The 14612-nt window shown below is 45.8% G+C and overlaps 1 protein-coding gene across 2 annotated transcripts in view; it reads left to right on the plus strand.

The window, feature by feature from the left end:
• Positions 1-12651, plus strand: part of ADAMTS16 (ADAM metallopeptidase with thrombospondin type 1 motif 16) — a 922431-nt gene extending 909780 nt beyond the window's left edge. The window contains exons 22-23 of one of the 2 annotated variants that reach the window (XM_063922811.1): positions 3042-3186; positions 11467-12650. In XM_063922811.1, the coding sequence (XP_063778881.1) occupies positions 3042-3186; positions 11467-11582 (261 nt within the window). In that variant the 3' untranslated portion in view covers positions 11583-12650. Of the gene's footprint in view, positions 1-3041; positions 3187-11466 lie in introns of both variants that reach the window. The other variant, XM_063922812.1, reaches the window with a different exon arrangement.
• The last annotated feature ends 1961 nt before the right edge of the window (positions 12652-14612 follow it).

Here is a 14612-nt window from a genome sequence, read left to right on the forward strand (position 1 = left end):
CATACAAATACAATATTGATAACACTCCCCCCACATATACCTATATATATATATATATATATATATATATATATATATATAGGTACAAGGCAATAACCGCCTGATAGTTTTTTTACCCAGGAAATACCGTTGATGCCGACAGGGCATCCATAAACAACCGTATCTCCCCTATTGTGTTTACTGTTTAAGCACACAAACACCCATTTGCTAATACTTAATTTCCCGAATCAAGTATTTCCATGCGCCGGCGAAGCCGATAGTTATCCCCCTTTTTGACAGCAGGGATTAGTAACCCGGCAAAATTACCGTCTTGCTACCCCAGGCGGTCCGAGGGAAACAACGTACAACCGTATATACACAAGGTACAAGTCAGATACCTCATGTCCATTTACCCCGGCGACAACCGACGGTGCCGACAGGGTCACCCATTCCATATAATATCTACTATTTTTGTTGTAGCGAGTACTCACGTGCGTCGGCGATGCCGACAGGGAACGCCATAGGGTTTTGTAACAGCACACTCACGCGTGCCGACACAAGTGCACCAAATTGGGTATATCTGAGAGGGAGCACACAGACATTACACACAAGAATGAATTCATGGACATTCCTTACTCAATTAGTGGTATATAAGTGCAACATAACCCTTTAACAATATGCCTTCCCCCCTTGTTTGTGCCTGACAAACTTCTTGGCAGGGACAGAAGGGAAAATGGCGCTGACTCTATGTGTGAGGCTATGCCCCGCCCCCCTCGGCGTGCTATAGCCCCCTTATACACTAAAAAGCCAGGTCGAGCACCATATATAGTGTAAAAACACTATACATTTACAATAACCAATGCTGCTCAGGGCGCCCCCCCCCGTGCGCCCTGCACCCAGGCAACCAACAGCGTGTGGGAGCCCCGGCGCGCCACGGCCCGCAGCTCTAATGGCGGGTTATTACATGCGGCGCCCGGGACCCCCAAAGCACATATATACAATATATCTATGCTGCCCAGTGCGCCACCCCCCCCCCCCCCCCCCGGCACCCTGCACCCATGTAAGCCGGCGGGGGGAAATGGCGCGCAGTGCGCTATAACGCGCCGGCGGGAGTCTGTATACGGAGCCCCCAGCAGCGCATCCTGTCAGTTGCAAAGAAAAAACTAACTCGCTGCCCAGGGCGCTCCCCCCCCCGCGCCCTGCACCCATGTAAGCAGCGGCGGGGGATCAAAGGCGCGTAGCGCTAACCACGCTGGCGGGGGACTGAAACACGGTGCTCAGGCACTGAAATGCTTTTAGTGCCAGACTCAAAAAGAAAACCCAGTAACTTGCTGCCCAGGGTTCTCCCCCCCCCCCAGCGCCCTGCACCCTGTGAGTGCCGTTGGTGTGTGGGTGCATGGACGCAGCCCGACCGCTGTACCTCCGTTACTGAAGTCTTCTGCCATCACTGTCTTCTGTTCTTCACATACTCACCCGGCTTCTTTCTTCTGGCTTCTGTGAGGGGGGTGACGGCGTGGCTCCGGGAACAAGCAGCTAGGCGCACCAAGTGATCGAACCCTCTGGAGCTAATGGTGTCCAGTAGCCGAGAAGCAGAGCCTTTGAACTAAGAAGAAGTAGGTCTGCTTCTCTCCCCTCAGTCCCATGATGCAGGGAGCCTGTAGCCAGCAGGTCTCCCTGAAAATAAAAAACCTAACATAAAGTCTTTTAGAGAAACTCAGGAGAGCTCCCGTAGTGTGTGACCCATCACTCCTGGGCACAAAGTCTAACTGAGGTCTGGAGGAGGGGCATAGAGGGAGGAGCCAGTTCACACCCAGTTTAAGTCTTTATAGTGTGCCCAAGCTCCTGCGGATCCGTCTATACCCCATGGTCCTTTTGGAGTCCCCAGCATCCTCTAGGACGTATGAGAAAATTTTTTTTTATAAAAATTGTCAAGAAGAAAAAAACAAAAACAAAACAAAGCCATTCGCACTTTAGGAATCAAACCCGGGACACTACATCGCTTGGCCACAACGCCCGGTAATAGAGACACAAGCTCATGTAAATGTAAGCAGTGATCCTTTCCCATTGGTTTTGCTGTATTGGCTATGAGACTTGGACGCTCACATACAGTACTGTATGCCTAACGTCAATGGACCATTGCTTTAACACGTTCGTTTGCATCTGTATACACTTTTTTTAATTTACTGATTAGTACACAGGACTTGGACGCTCACATTACCCTGACATCAAGGGCAGACTAGATGGGCCAAGTGGTTCTTATCTGCCGTCAAATTCTATCTCAATGGCCCATTGCTTTAACATGTTCACTTGCGTCTGTATACACTAATTTTATTGATTGATTTATTGGTTTCTTTTTTTTAAATTGACTCTCTCCGTCTGACCGTTGGTCTGTGTATACAGTATACAGTAACATTACAGTCGTCACTGACCATTTGCCAGATCAGTCTGCCGCTATTTGCTCTACAGTACTGGATTAGTGGAGCATTAGCCACCCAGTGTTGAAGATGTGTATTGCATGCTGCTTGTGTAGTCGTGCCTCAATGCGCCTGTCCCTGCAACAACTGAACAACCTGAGCTTTCGCTTAGGTGTGACTAATCCTCCATTTAGGCGGAAAAACAGCAGCGATGAGGGAGGCTCCATCTGTATGGGGTACACTAAGTCTAAATGTCTTTCTGTTAAATACTGGGTAAATATGTTTACTTTAGAATTTTTTTTTAACAAAAATGACAACAGCAAACATAAAAACCTTTCAACATTTGTGTGGATGAATCATTTAGCCATGAGCCCCCACCGGTGGTATGGAAACTCCAGCATAGGCAACTAGCCCCCGATTTCTCCCAGAAATCTTAGATTTTTGTGCGCAGCACAATGGGCATATTCTGTGCACTTACTCATGGGGTGAGCTGACCGCTAATTGAATTAACCTCTTGGATTTCAACTATTGCAAATAATATGCAAACTCATTTGATATACAATGGGCCAAGATTCGTGAATTCACTTTTATAGTTTCTGACTTCATTGAATAAGATATATGTTTTTAATGGTTGTTCTTTCCTTTCAGTGTTCAGTAACTTGTGGAGGAGGTGTACAGGTGCGGACTGTGCAATGCCTCAATCATGGATACCCTTCTAGTGGGTGCATTGCCTATCAAAAGCCGTTCTTATCACAAGCTTGCAACACTGAATTCTGTCCCCTTGAAAAGAAAGGTAGGTGTGACCATTTGTAGCATTATTCATTAGAAACCTCATCTCCCATGTTACTGTGCAAGTGTCCAATTCTGTAGTTCTTTGACACAGTATTGAAATAAAATCACATACAGTATAACATATATTGATAGATAAGATAAACTTGCACATTGTAACAATGTAGATGAGGCATTCATGTCTTTTATTTTTGGAGCTATATATTACATTAGAACATGGCAATTAAAAAATGGTGGTTTTACCCTGTCAGTGCCCATCTTTATGTTAAGGAACACATTTACATTTACTTCTATATTAAAACTTTTTTGCAAGAAAAACTGTAAGGGGGAATTCAATTGGGCGTGAGGTTTAGCAAAGTAAAAAACCTTGCATACTGTAACTCGTGCCCAATTTTAGATTACCGCAGGTATGCAAGCTCCCGTTACCTGCGGTGTGTGAAAAAAAAATACAAAAACCTCACCTGCCTAGTGCTCTTCGGTGGTCTCCCCTCCATCTCACTGGGGAGAGGGGACTGCTGGGAGGCTCAAGAGCAGCTGCGAGCTTCATGTTCCGGTAACGGAAAGAGCTCGTGAGCTGAGCCAAGCTGCTGTGGTCTGGCAGGAGGAGGTGGTGGAGGCGGAGGAGGAGAGTCCATCCTCCCCTCTCTTCCTCGGCCTGACTTTCTTTTTGCTAGGGTGCTTGGGGTGTGGCTATGGAGCACTGCTGTGTGGCATAACATCTGTAAGGAGCACTACTGTCTGGCGTAAGTGAATAAGGAGCACTAATGTATGGCGTAAGGTGTATGTGGAGCACTACTGTGTGGAGTAACGTATAAGAAGCACTACTGTCTAGTGTAAGTGTATAAGGAGCACTACTGTGTGGTGTAATGTTTAAAATGGGCTCTACTGTGTGGCGTAATGTGTGTAAGGCGCACTACTGTGTGGCGTAACATGTATAAGGAGCACTACTGTGGTGTAATGTGTATAAGGGGCTCTACTGTGTGGCGTAATGTGTATAAGGAGCACTGCTGTGTGGCGTAACATATATAAGGAGCTTTACTGTGTGGTGTAAGTGTATAAGGAGCAGTACTGTGTGGCATAACGTGTATAAGGAGCACTACTGTGTGGTGTTTAATGAGTATAAGGAGCTCTACTATGTGACATTAACTTCCAATTCCTTAATTAGTCCTAATGATTTTAGGAAAAAATTGAATTTTAATTTCCTACCGGTAAATCCTTTTCTCGTAGTCCGTAGAGGATGCTGGGGAGCCATGGGCACTTTAAGAGTTTAATAGTGTGGGCTGGCTCCTCCCTCTATGCCCCTCCTACCAGACTCAGTCTAGAAACTGTGCCCGAGGAGACGGACATACTTCAAGAGAATGAAATACACAGATAGTGGCAAGATTCACACCAGCTTACACAGAACAAGGCAATCCAAGTTAACCAGCTTGAACAAGTCAGCAACAGCTGAACAACAGTACTTAACCAAATAACAATGCAGTATTTTAACCAAGTAACAAGGCAGTACTGAACCAAGGAACTACTGCAGGAAAACGAAGCGCTGGGCGGGCGCCTAGCATCCTATACGGACTACGAGAAAAGGATTTACCGGTAGGTAATTAAAATCCTTTTTTCTCTTATATCCTAGAGCACAGGTTCTCAAACTCCTTTCTCAGTACCCCACACAGTGCATGTTTTGCAGGTCTCCTCACAAAATCACAAGTGAAATAATTAGCTCCACCTGTGGACCTTTTAAAATGTGTCAGTGAGTAATTAATACACCTGTACACTTGCTGGGTTACCTGCAAAACATGCACTGTGTGGGGTCCTGAAGACCGAATTTGAGAATCATTGTCCTAGAGGATACTGGGGTCCACATTAGTACCATGAGGATGTACCAAAGCTCCCAGTATGGGAGGGAGAGCGCGGAGGCTCCTGCAGAACTGAGTGACCAAACTTTAGGTCCTCAGAGGCCAAGGTATCGAACTTGTAGAACTTAGCAAACGTGTTCGACCCTGACCAAGTAGCCGCTCGGCAAAGTTGTAAAGCCGAGACACCCCGGGCAGCCGCCCAGGAAGAACCCACCTTACGGGTAGAGTGGGCCTTAACAGATTTTGGACACGGCAATCCTGCCGTAGAATACCCATGCTGGATAGTGAACCTGATCCAGCGAGAAATTGTCTGCTTAGAAGCAGGACACCCAACCTTGTTGGGATCATAAATGATGACTGACTTTCTGTGACGAGAAGTCCTCTTCACCTCGATCTGCAAAGCCCTTATAACATCCAAGGACTTTGAGGTAATTGAGGAGTCAGTAGCCACTGGTACCACAATAGGTTTTTGATATGAAAAACCAACACAACCTTTGGAAGAAACTGCTGACACGTCCTGAGCTCAGCTCTATCCTCATGGAAAATTAAGTAGGGGCTTTTACAGGACAAAGCCCCCAATTCTGACACACGTCTAGCAGATGCTAACGCCAACAGTGTGACAGCCTTGCAAGTGAGAAACTTAACCTCAACCTCCTGTAATGGGTTGAACCAATCCGATTGCAGGAACTACAACACCAAGTTAAGATCCCAGGGTGCCATAGGAGGCACAAACGGAGGCTGGATGTGCAGAACCCCTTTCAAGAAAGTCTAACTGTTTCTGGAAGAAAATGGACAAGGCCAAAATCTGGACTTTTATGGAGCCCAAACGTAGGCCCACATCCACACCTGCTTGCAGGAAGAGGAGAAACCGCCCAAGTTGAAACTTCACCGTAGGAAAGTTCTTGGATTCACACCAAGACACGTACTTTTTCCAAATTTGATGGTAGTGTTTAGATGTTGCTCCTTTCATAGCCTGTATCAGGGTAGGAATAACTTTGTTCGGAATGCCCTTCTGAGCTAAGATCTGACGTTCAACCTCCATGCCATCAAAAGTAGCCGTGGTAAGTCTTGATAAGTGAACGGTGCTTGTTGCAGAAGGTCCTCTCGAAGAGGAAGGGGCCTCGGATCTTCTAGCAGTAACTCCAGAAGATCCGCATACCGTCTTGGCCAGTCCAGAGCAATGAGGATCGCCTGATTTCTTGTTGTCTTGGGATGAGTGGAAATGGAGGGAACACGTACACTGACTTCAACACCCACGGAGTTACCAGGGCATCCACCACCACTGCCTGTGGGTCTCGCAACCTGGAACAGTACCTCCGAAGCTTCTTGTTGAGGCGAGAAGCCATCATGTCTATTTGAGGTACACCCCAAAGATTTGTCACCTCTGTGAACACCTCCGGATGGAGGCCCCACTCTCCTGGATGGAGATCATGTCTGTGAGGAAGTCCGCTTCCCAGTTGTCCACTCCCGGAATGAAGATTGCTGACAGCACCACTGCGTGTCTTTCTGCCCAAAGGAGGATTCTTGTTACCTCTGACATTGCAGCCCTGCTCTTCGTTCCGCCCTGTCGGTTTATGTAGGCCACCATCATTACATTGTCCGACTTCACCTGAATGGCCTGATCTTGCAGATGATGTGCCGCTTGTAGAAGACTGTTGTACACGGCTCTTAGTTCCAGAATGTTTATCGGAAGAATGGATTCCAGACTTGACCACCTTCCTTGGAAGGTTTCCCCTTGGGAAAGTTCTGAATCCCGAATCTGCAGCCCTCGAGAAGGTGAGGCATTTGTAACCACCATAGGAGTGAAATCCTGGCTTTCTGTGACAGGCAAATTCTCTGGTGCATGTGCAGGTGAGATCTGGACCACTTGTCCAGGAGATCCAGTTGGAAAGACCGTGCATGAAATCTTTCGCACTGTAGAGCCTCGTAGGAGGCAACCATCTTCCCCAGAAGGCGAATGCACTGGGCAGGCTTCAAGACATCCCAGACCATTGTTTGTATCACCAACGCCTTCGCCACCGGTGGAAACACCCTCTGCACTTCCGTGTCGAGGATCATCCCCAGGAAAGACAATCTCCTTGTCGGCTCCAAATGTGACTTTGGAAGATTCAGGATCCATCCATGATCCCTGAGCAGTCGAGTCGTGAGAGCAATGGACTGAAACAACCTCTCCTTGGACGATGCCTTTATCAGCAGATCGTCCAGATATGGAATTATGTTCACTCCCCACCTGCGGAGGAGTACCATCATCTCTGCCATCACTTTGGTGAACACCCTCAGTGCCGTGGAGAGGCCGAATGGCAGTGCATGGAACTGGTAGTGACAGTCCAACAGTGCAAATTTGAGATAAGCCTGGTGTGGTGGCCGAATCGGAATGTGGAGGTATGCATCCTTGATATCCAGGGATACCAGGATTTCCCCCTCCTCCAGACCTGAGATTACCGCTCTCAGAGACTCCATTTTGAACTTGAATTCCCTCAAATAAGGATTTAACGACTTCAGGTTCAAAATTGGTCTGACCGAACCATCCGTTTCGGTACCACAAATAGGTTTGAATAGTAACCCTTGCTTTCCAGATGAGGTGGAACTGGAACAATGACATTTACCTTTACTAATTTTTTAATGGCTTCCTGTAGGATAGGCCTTTCTGTCAGCAAAGCTGGTAAGCCTGATTTGAAGAATCTGTGAGGTAGGAGCTCTTGAATCTCCAGTCTGTACCCCTAGGACACAATATCCTGTACCCAGGGATCCAGGCCGGATTATATCCAGACGTGACTGAAAAGTCTGAGTCTCGCTCCCACCTGCTCACTCTCCAGGTTGGGAGGTCCACCGTCCTGCTGAGGATTTTGAGGAAACAGAGCCTGGCTTCTGTTCCTGGGAACCTGCAGGTGCAGGTTTTCTGAATTTTCCCTGACCACCTCTGAAGAAAGTGGAAGGGGGCTTGAACTTCTTTACCTTTGCGGTCCGAAAGGACTGCATTGTAGATGTAGAATTTTTTTTTCCGGTGTCTGAGTGGCTGAAGGAAGAAAGGTTGACTTACCTGCGGTTGCCGTGGAGATCCACGCATCCAATGCTTCCCAAAATAGAGCCTAACCTGTGAAGGGTAGGTTCTCCACACTTCTCTTGGATTCCGCGTCTGCAGACCATTGGCGCAGCCAGAGTCCCCTGCGTGCCGAGACAGCCATGGAAGACGTCCTTGCATTCAGATGACCCAGTTCCTTCATGGCCTCCACCATGAAACCCGCAGAATCCTGTATGTGACGTAAAAACATTTCAGTGTCAGAAAGAATCCTTTTTGGGATCTGGAATTTTTTCTCTGGGTTTTCCCAGGATTTTTCAAATAATGCGTATAATTCCATAGACGCAGGAAAGGTCAGGGAGGCTTTCTTATTGTCTGTAAAGTAAGCCTCCTCGACCTGCTCAGGTGCTTTGTCAGTAATGTGTAACACATCCCTAATGGCCTCAATCATGAGCTACACCCCCTTTGCAAGGGATGCCTCCCCCCCCCCCCCCCGCATATCCCCATCACCGTCCCCCGTATCAGAGTCGGTATCCGTGTTGACTTGCATAATTTGGGCAAGAGCGCGCTTCTTTGGGCATATACCAGGGGAGTTTGAGGAGGTAGTGGGAACAGAACCAGACAAAACCTCTACAGAGCTTCTCAAAACCTGTGTTTCAGTCTCAGTATGAGCAATCCTAGATGAAATCTGGAATATCATTCCCTTAATTGAAGCCACCCACAACAGTTCGGATTCAGAAGGCTGAGGCATGATATTACATTCCTGAGTACATGGAATGGATTCCTCTGGGGAAGATACATACTCTGCAGCACAAGACACACGGGTAAATTTACTAAGATGGGAGTTCTATTTAAGATGGGATGTTGCCCATAGCAACCAATCAGATTTCAGGTATTATCTTCTAGATGGTGCTAGATAAATGAGAAGTAGAATCTGATTGGTTGCTATGGGCAACATCCCATCTGAAATAGAACTCCCATCTTCGTAAATTTACCCCACAGAGTCCCTGGACATGGTAATGTGAGAAATATGTACACACACACAGGAAAATGTCACAGTTTCCCCCAAGTACCTTCAGAGGGAGACAGAGTTAATGGAGCCAGCACCCACACAGCGCCGCAGTAGGCAGTTATATAATAAAAGCCCTGTCGCTGACTGTGCAACCTTAATAAACTACACAGTGTAAAATTGTGAATAACACTCTTCCCCCCCCCCCCCCCCCCCTTCTATAACCCCTGGTACCGCACAGGATAACTGGAGTTATGTGGAGAGTCAGCTCTCCCTGTCAGCGTCTCTGTGTGTGATCTGCAGGGAGAAAATGGCGCTGGTGAGCTGCTGGATCCGCTCTGAGGAGAAGCTCCGCCCCCTATCATGGCGCATCTTCTTGCACTTTAAGATTATACTGGCCTGAGGTAAAACACATTGCTAGCAGTAGAATACCTTCCCTGATAGCCCAGATGACCAGTTTTAAAGGTATCGCGCTGGCCCAGAGCACCCCTCACAGCGCAGCACAGCAGTGCCTCTGAGCCCTCCGGAGCGCAGCCTTACAGCGCTGCGCTCCCACCCTGATGCCGACATTCTCACCGGTTCCCCGCTTGTCGGGTCGCCGCTAACCTACTCACCACCGACGTCTTCTGGCTCTGTTAGGGGGTGGCGGCATGCTGCGGGAGTGAGCGGTCGCCTCGGGGGCTTGCGATCATCACCCTCAGGAGCTCAGTGTCCTGTCAGCGGAGATAGTGGCCACTGACCTCAGAGGGTTGGACACTACTCCCCCCCCAAGTCCCACGAAGCAGGGAGACTGTTGTTAACCTCAGAGGGTTGGACACTACTCCCCCCCCCCCCCCCCCCCCTCCCAAGTCCCACGAATCAGGGAGGCTGTTGCCAGCAGCCTCCCTGTGCCTAGCTCTTTAAAAAAAACAGTAAAACTAAAATAACTCCTAGGAGCTCCCCTAGCCCGGCTCCACCGGGCACATTTTGTAAACTGAGTCTGGTAGGAGGGGCATAGAGGGAGGAGCCAGCCCACACTATTAAACTCTTAAAGTGCCCATGGCTCCCAAGGGACCCGTCTATACCCCATGGTACTAATATGGACCCCAGCATCCTCTAGGATGTTAGAGAAATCAGACTTGTTCTGGAGGTGCGAGAAAAAAAAGACACTATGATTTCTATATAAAAGGCTACATCCCATTTTCAGTGTCTATGTCCTGACGAAAGAGTAATATCCATAATGTTGCAAAACGTTATACAACATGTGTTGTGTTTATTCTGGATGAAAAGATCGTTTGAGTGGCACTACTTATGTTTGTATTTGGATTCTTGAGCTGTGCACTGTGGCCATTGAATTGGAAAATGGAGTACCTGTCACATCGGGATTGTGTGTGTGTGTGTGTGTGTGTGTGTCTAAGAAAATTAAATTATAGTACTGAAGTATATACAAGGGCTTTAGAAGCTGCAGTTTTTGCATCATTTATGTATTACTGCTGTGTAAGAACAGCCTTATTTAGGAGATATCGCAGTCCCATTTTTATTAATAGGAATCTGCAGTCTGACATAGTGGAGATAACAATGTAAAAACTAATTATCCCTGCTGCAATGTACATTGAAAACATTTGTGGCATTTCTGTGGTTCATTGTACATAGGGCCTTATTCAGGCATGTTAGCAAATAAAAAAGCAAGCAACAGGGCAAAACCAGTTGCACTGCAGGTGGGGCAGATGTAACATGTGCACAGAGCGTTATATTTGGGTGGGGAGTGTTCAAACTGAAATCTAAATCACGGTGTAGAAATGAAGCAGCCAGTATTTACCCTGCACAGAAACAATATAACCAGAGGCGTCACTCACCTCTAAAACACCCGATACTGCCTGGAGCAAATGGGGCATGGCTTTTGGGGATGGGGGGCATGGCTTTGTTGGACAGGGGCGTAGCGAAGTGTCCTGACCCTGTTTTTGTCACCTCGGGGGTCCGGGAGATGCGGCCTGGCACCGGAGACTGGCGTTTCTTCAGTGCCGGCTTCTACAAGGTGACAGGATCCGGATTGCTGCACATAATATTATATACAGTATATAGTGCAGCACTCGGCTCCTGTAATAGAGCAGGAGCCGGCGCTTTGGTGTCGCCCCACGGTAGGTGACATCTGGGTGCTGCCCCCCCCCCCCCCCCTTGTGATGCCACTGTATATAACCCACCCAAATCTAAATCTCTGCACATTTTACATCTGCCCCACCTGCAGTTGCTACATGGTTTTGCCCATTAATGTGCTTAAAGGCCCCTTAGTCATCTGTACTGGCAGTTAGAATAAAAGTTTAGCATCACAGTTTAGTCTCTACTATTGCATATCAAATCTATTTTTAGTCTTTGTTTTCATTTCACTAAAGTCAATTTCATAATTATACCAATGATCTTTATTTCCAGATCCCTCCTGCAAAGATTATTATAATTGGTGTTATTTGGTGCCACAGCATGGTGTGTGCAGTCACAAGTTTTATGGCAAGCAGTGCTGCACATCTTGTTCCAAATCAAATGTATAATCGGGATCATGCTGCAAAGTAAAAACAGAAGAGCTAAATATCAGACACAACCAACATTTCAACCTTTTCTGAAGATGCGGTCTACAAGTGCTTTCAGCTTTGAACTTAAAAATTGTAGACCTCACATATAGTAGGCTTCTTACATTTCTGCCAATACGGTATTGAGGTGACGAGAAACAATATACAGTAAACCACTAACAGTACTAGTTTTTGGGCAGAGCCATATGAGACTTTGTAACTTGTGCATGTCATTTACTTCTGACAAATAAGTATTTGGTCTCTTTTCATGCTGGATCCCACATGGAAACTTGTAATTACAGCAGGGAAAGCTGCATGAAAATGGTGCCAAACAAATGGCATGGCATCATCTTACCTCACTTCTGCTGTAAGGAGAATAGTCAGCGTTCTCTTCCAAGTTGTCATTACCAGAGCACTTCCGACAGCTGGATTCAACTTATAAGAATATGTCAGCGCTGCTGGTTTTATCACCTGCTGTTAAACACTCAGAACACCCAATAACATTGTAAAACGTCATAATTTCTTAAAACTCTTTATACAGTACTTAAAGTCATTATCTCATTGAAAAACTGGATGTTGCAATTATCATATGTTTTTGTAAGGAATTCAGAACAATTCCTAATGGTGCTAGCATTTTCGCCCTGACTACACTGGCAAGTATTGTTCTTTAATACGTATTGTATATGTTTTTCGTAAGTGTTCCTATTTAAATATTGTTTTCAGCTTATAATTAAGCGTAAACACTTAAAATCCTTCTTAGCAAACTATAACAATATAACAATATTTCATTGCAAAGGTACTACATCGTTATAGTATATCACAGCTTAGTAATATGCCTTTCACACTAAGTCAGATAGTCATTGCGATCAGTACAGTGATGCTGAAATTGAATCCTGATGACCGTTTTGGTGCTACGTTCTCTACTATCTCTTATCGTACTACAGAGGTTTTCAAATGATGAAAGACAATTGCTGATACTGTACCTCCACGAGGGTTACATCTTGTAAAGTTCAATGCTAAATATTTATGAATTCAGTTTTTTTTAATAAACATTTTTTTATTAAAAAAAAAAGTGTGTGGTTTTTTCCCCTCCAAATACTTGTGACAATTATGATGATTTAAAGGGGAATCATAGATTTGGTTGCCAGATGACAGTGTCCGCAAGTTTTCAGAAGATAGGAGTTTTTGTGATTGGGGTATTTCTGTGCTGTATGTGGAATATGCGCAGAAGCACACCTGCTTTTCTCCCAAATTACAAAGAGAGATTGAAGATGGATACACACTATACAACATATTGTGCGATCCAATATGCATGACTATCTTGTAGTGTGCACACTCAGTGTATCGTTTACACACACTCATCATGGCTACATCTTACTGCGATGGCACCTTTTTAGGCACGTCCACGTGTTCGTCTGAGGCGAGGCCAAGCACTGCGTCACGAGATGCAGTTACCTTGGTGTTGGAAGCTGCACTGTGACGGCAAGGCCGAGGAAGCTTAAGCTTAATCAGCCTGCCATCGCAGATGAACATTGTGACCGATGACCGCGATGTTCATTTGAGATGTAATCACATTACAAATGCAGGGAGGAAGTGGTATGCACGTCGTCCTGCATTTGCATTGCAAAACTGCTGCAAGCAGCTTTGCATTTACAATCCTTCGTGAATTAGGCCCAGAGTGTAGTACAAAGTAAGCAGTCATGTTACCATAGACAGCGGTACGGTAGTGCTAGCGATATCTGCAGTATGACTTCCTTAGGAGGAACATATGCTGCTTGTCCATGCAGTACATCACGGTCACACAAAAGGGAGGTTGCTTTGCTTTAAATAAAGGACTGCTGTGTCTTTCCTCAGGGGTGCTTTGTCCGTCACTAGGAGTGCTTTGTTGTACATAAAGCGTGCTGTGTCCGTCCCCAGGGGTGCTTTGTTGTACATAAAGGGGTGCTGTATCCATAAATTGGAAAATGATATCACACGGCGCTACCATTCAGGATATGCATATAAATATACAACCATTTACATAAATATGATCGTATCTTTAGGCCTCCAGTGTCTGAAATTCAGAAGGAGAACAAATAATGGCGCAGTACAATAGACAGAATGAGCAAATAATGAATTTTTATTGGTCCCACTCACAATTGAGCAAATGGATTATTTGCATATCATCCTTACATGGCATATATCCTCAATCTTTGAGTCGTCTTCTTTAGAACTAAAACTTTAAATAGATATATAGTGCAATACTGTTTTTTTTAAAACACGTATTTAATACCAAAATGCACTCACATGGATAAAAACAAAATAGGCATATCACCAATATTGGACAATCTCCCCATTGAGCACCATACGATCCAAATTGACACAAGATGTTTAAGGTCAAAAGAAGGTCCTTCTAGGGCTCCGGAAACCATAGAAAGATAGTCCCTCTGGAGACCGCTGGTACTGCCACTGGATAAGTCCACAAAGGAATCCCTGCTGCTTAAACGCGTTTTCGGACACCAATGTCCTTCCTCAGAAGCATAAGGGGCATGCTGTATGTGTCTCTATTTATACCCTGTCTCATTGCTTTCAAAATTAGCGCCTCCCGACGCTCCCACCGGCTTCACCGTCATAACCAGAAGTGCCTCACCGGAAGTGACGTCTATGCGTTCCACACGCGATCATCTTCTTCCTGTTTGCGTTCCACCGCCTGTATCTCGGCGGTTCTCAATGAGACATCAATAGAGACATATTTAAAATATTGTAAACATGATTTCTTTTATAATTAATTGCTAAATAACAATATCAAAAAAGGATAATAAGAGTATAGTAAAGAGAAAAATAAGGAAATTTCATATATATACACACAAGGAAAAATTCACAAATGATTTCATTGGAGAAATGTAGAAGAGGCTTATAACAATTTACAGGAACCATTTTAGCTCAAAGTCGCTATTCAACCCCTGCGGCATCAAGGTTCCTAGATTGTGTATGCAGCGCATCTCCGACCTGGCTAGACGGGTACCCACATCC

Source organism: Pseudophryne corroboree, chromosome 5 (genome assembly GCF_028390025.1).
Source record: "Pseudophryne corroboree isolate aPseCor3 chromosome 5, aPseCor3.hap2, whole genome shotgun sequence".
Lineage (NCBI taxonomy): Eukaryota > Metazoa > Chordata > Amphibia > Anura > Myobatrachidae > Pseudophryne > Pseudophryne corroboree.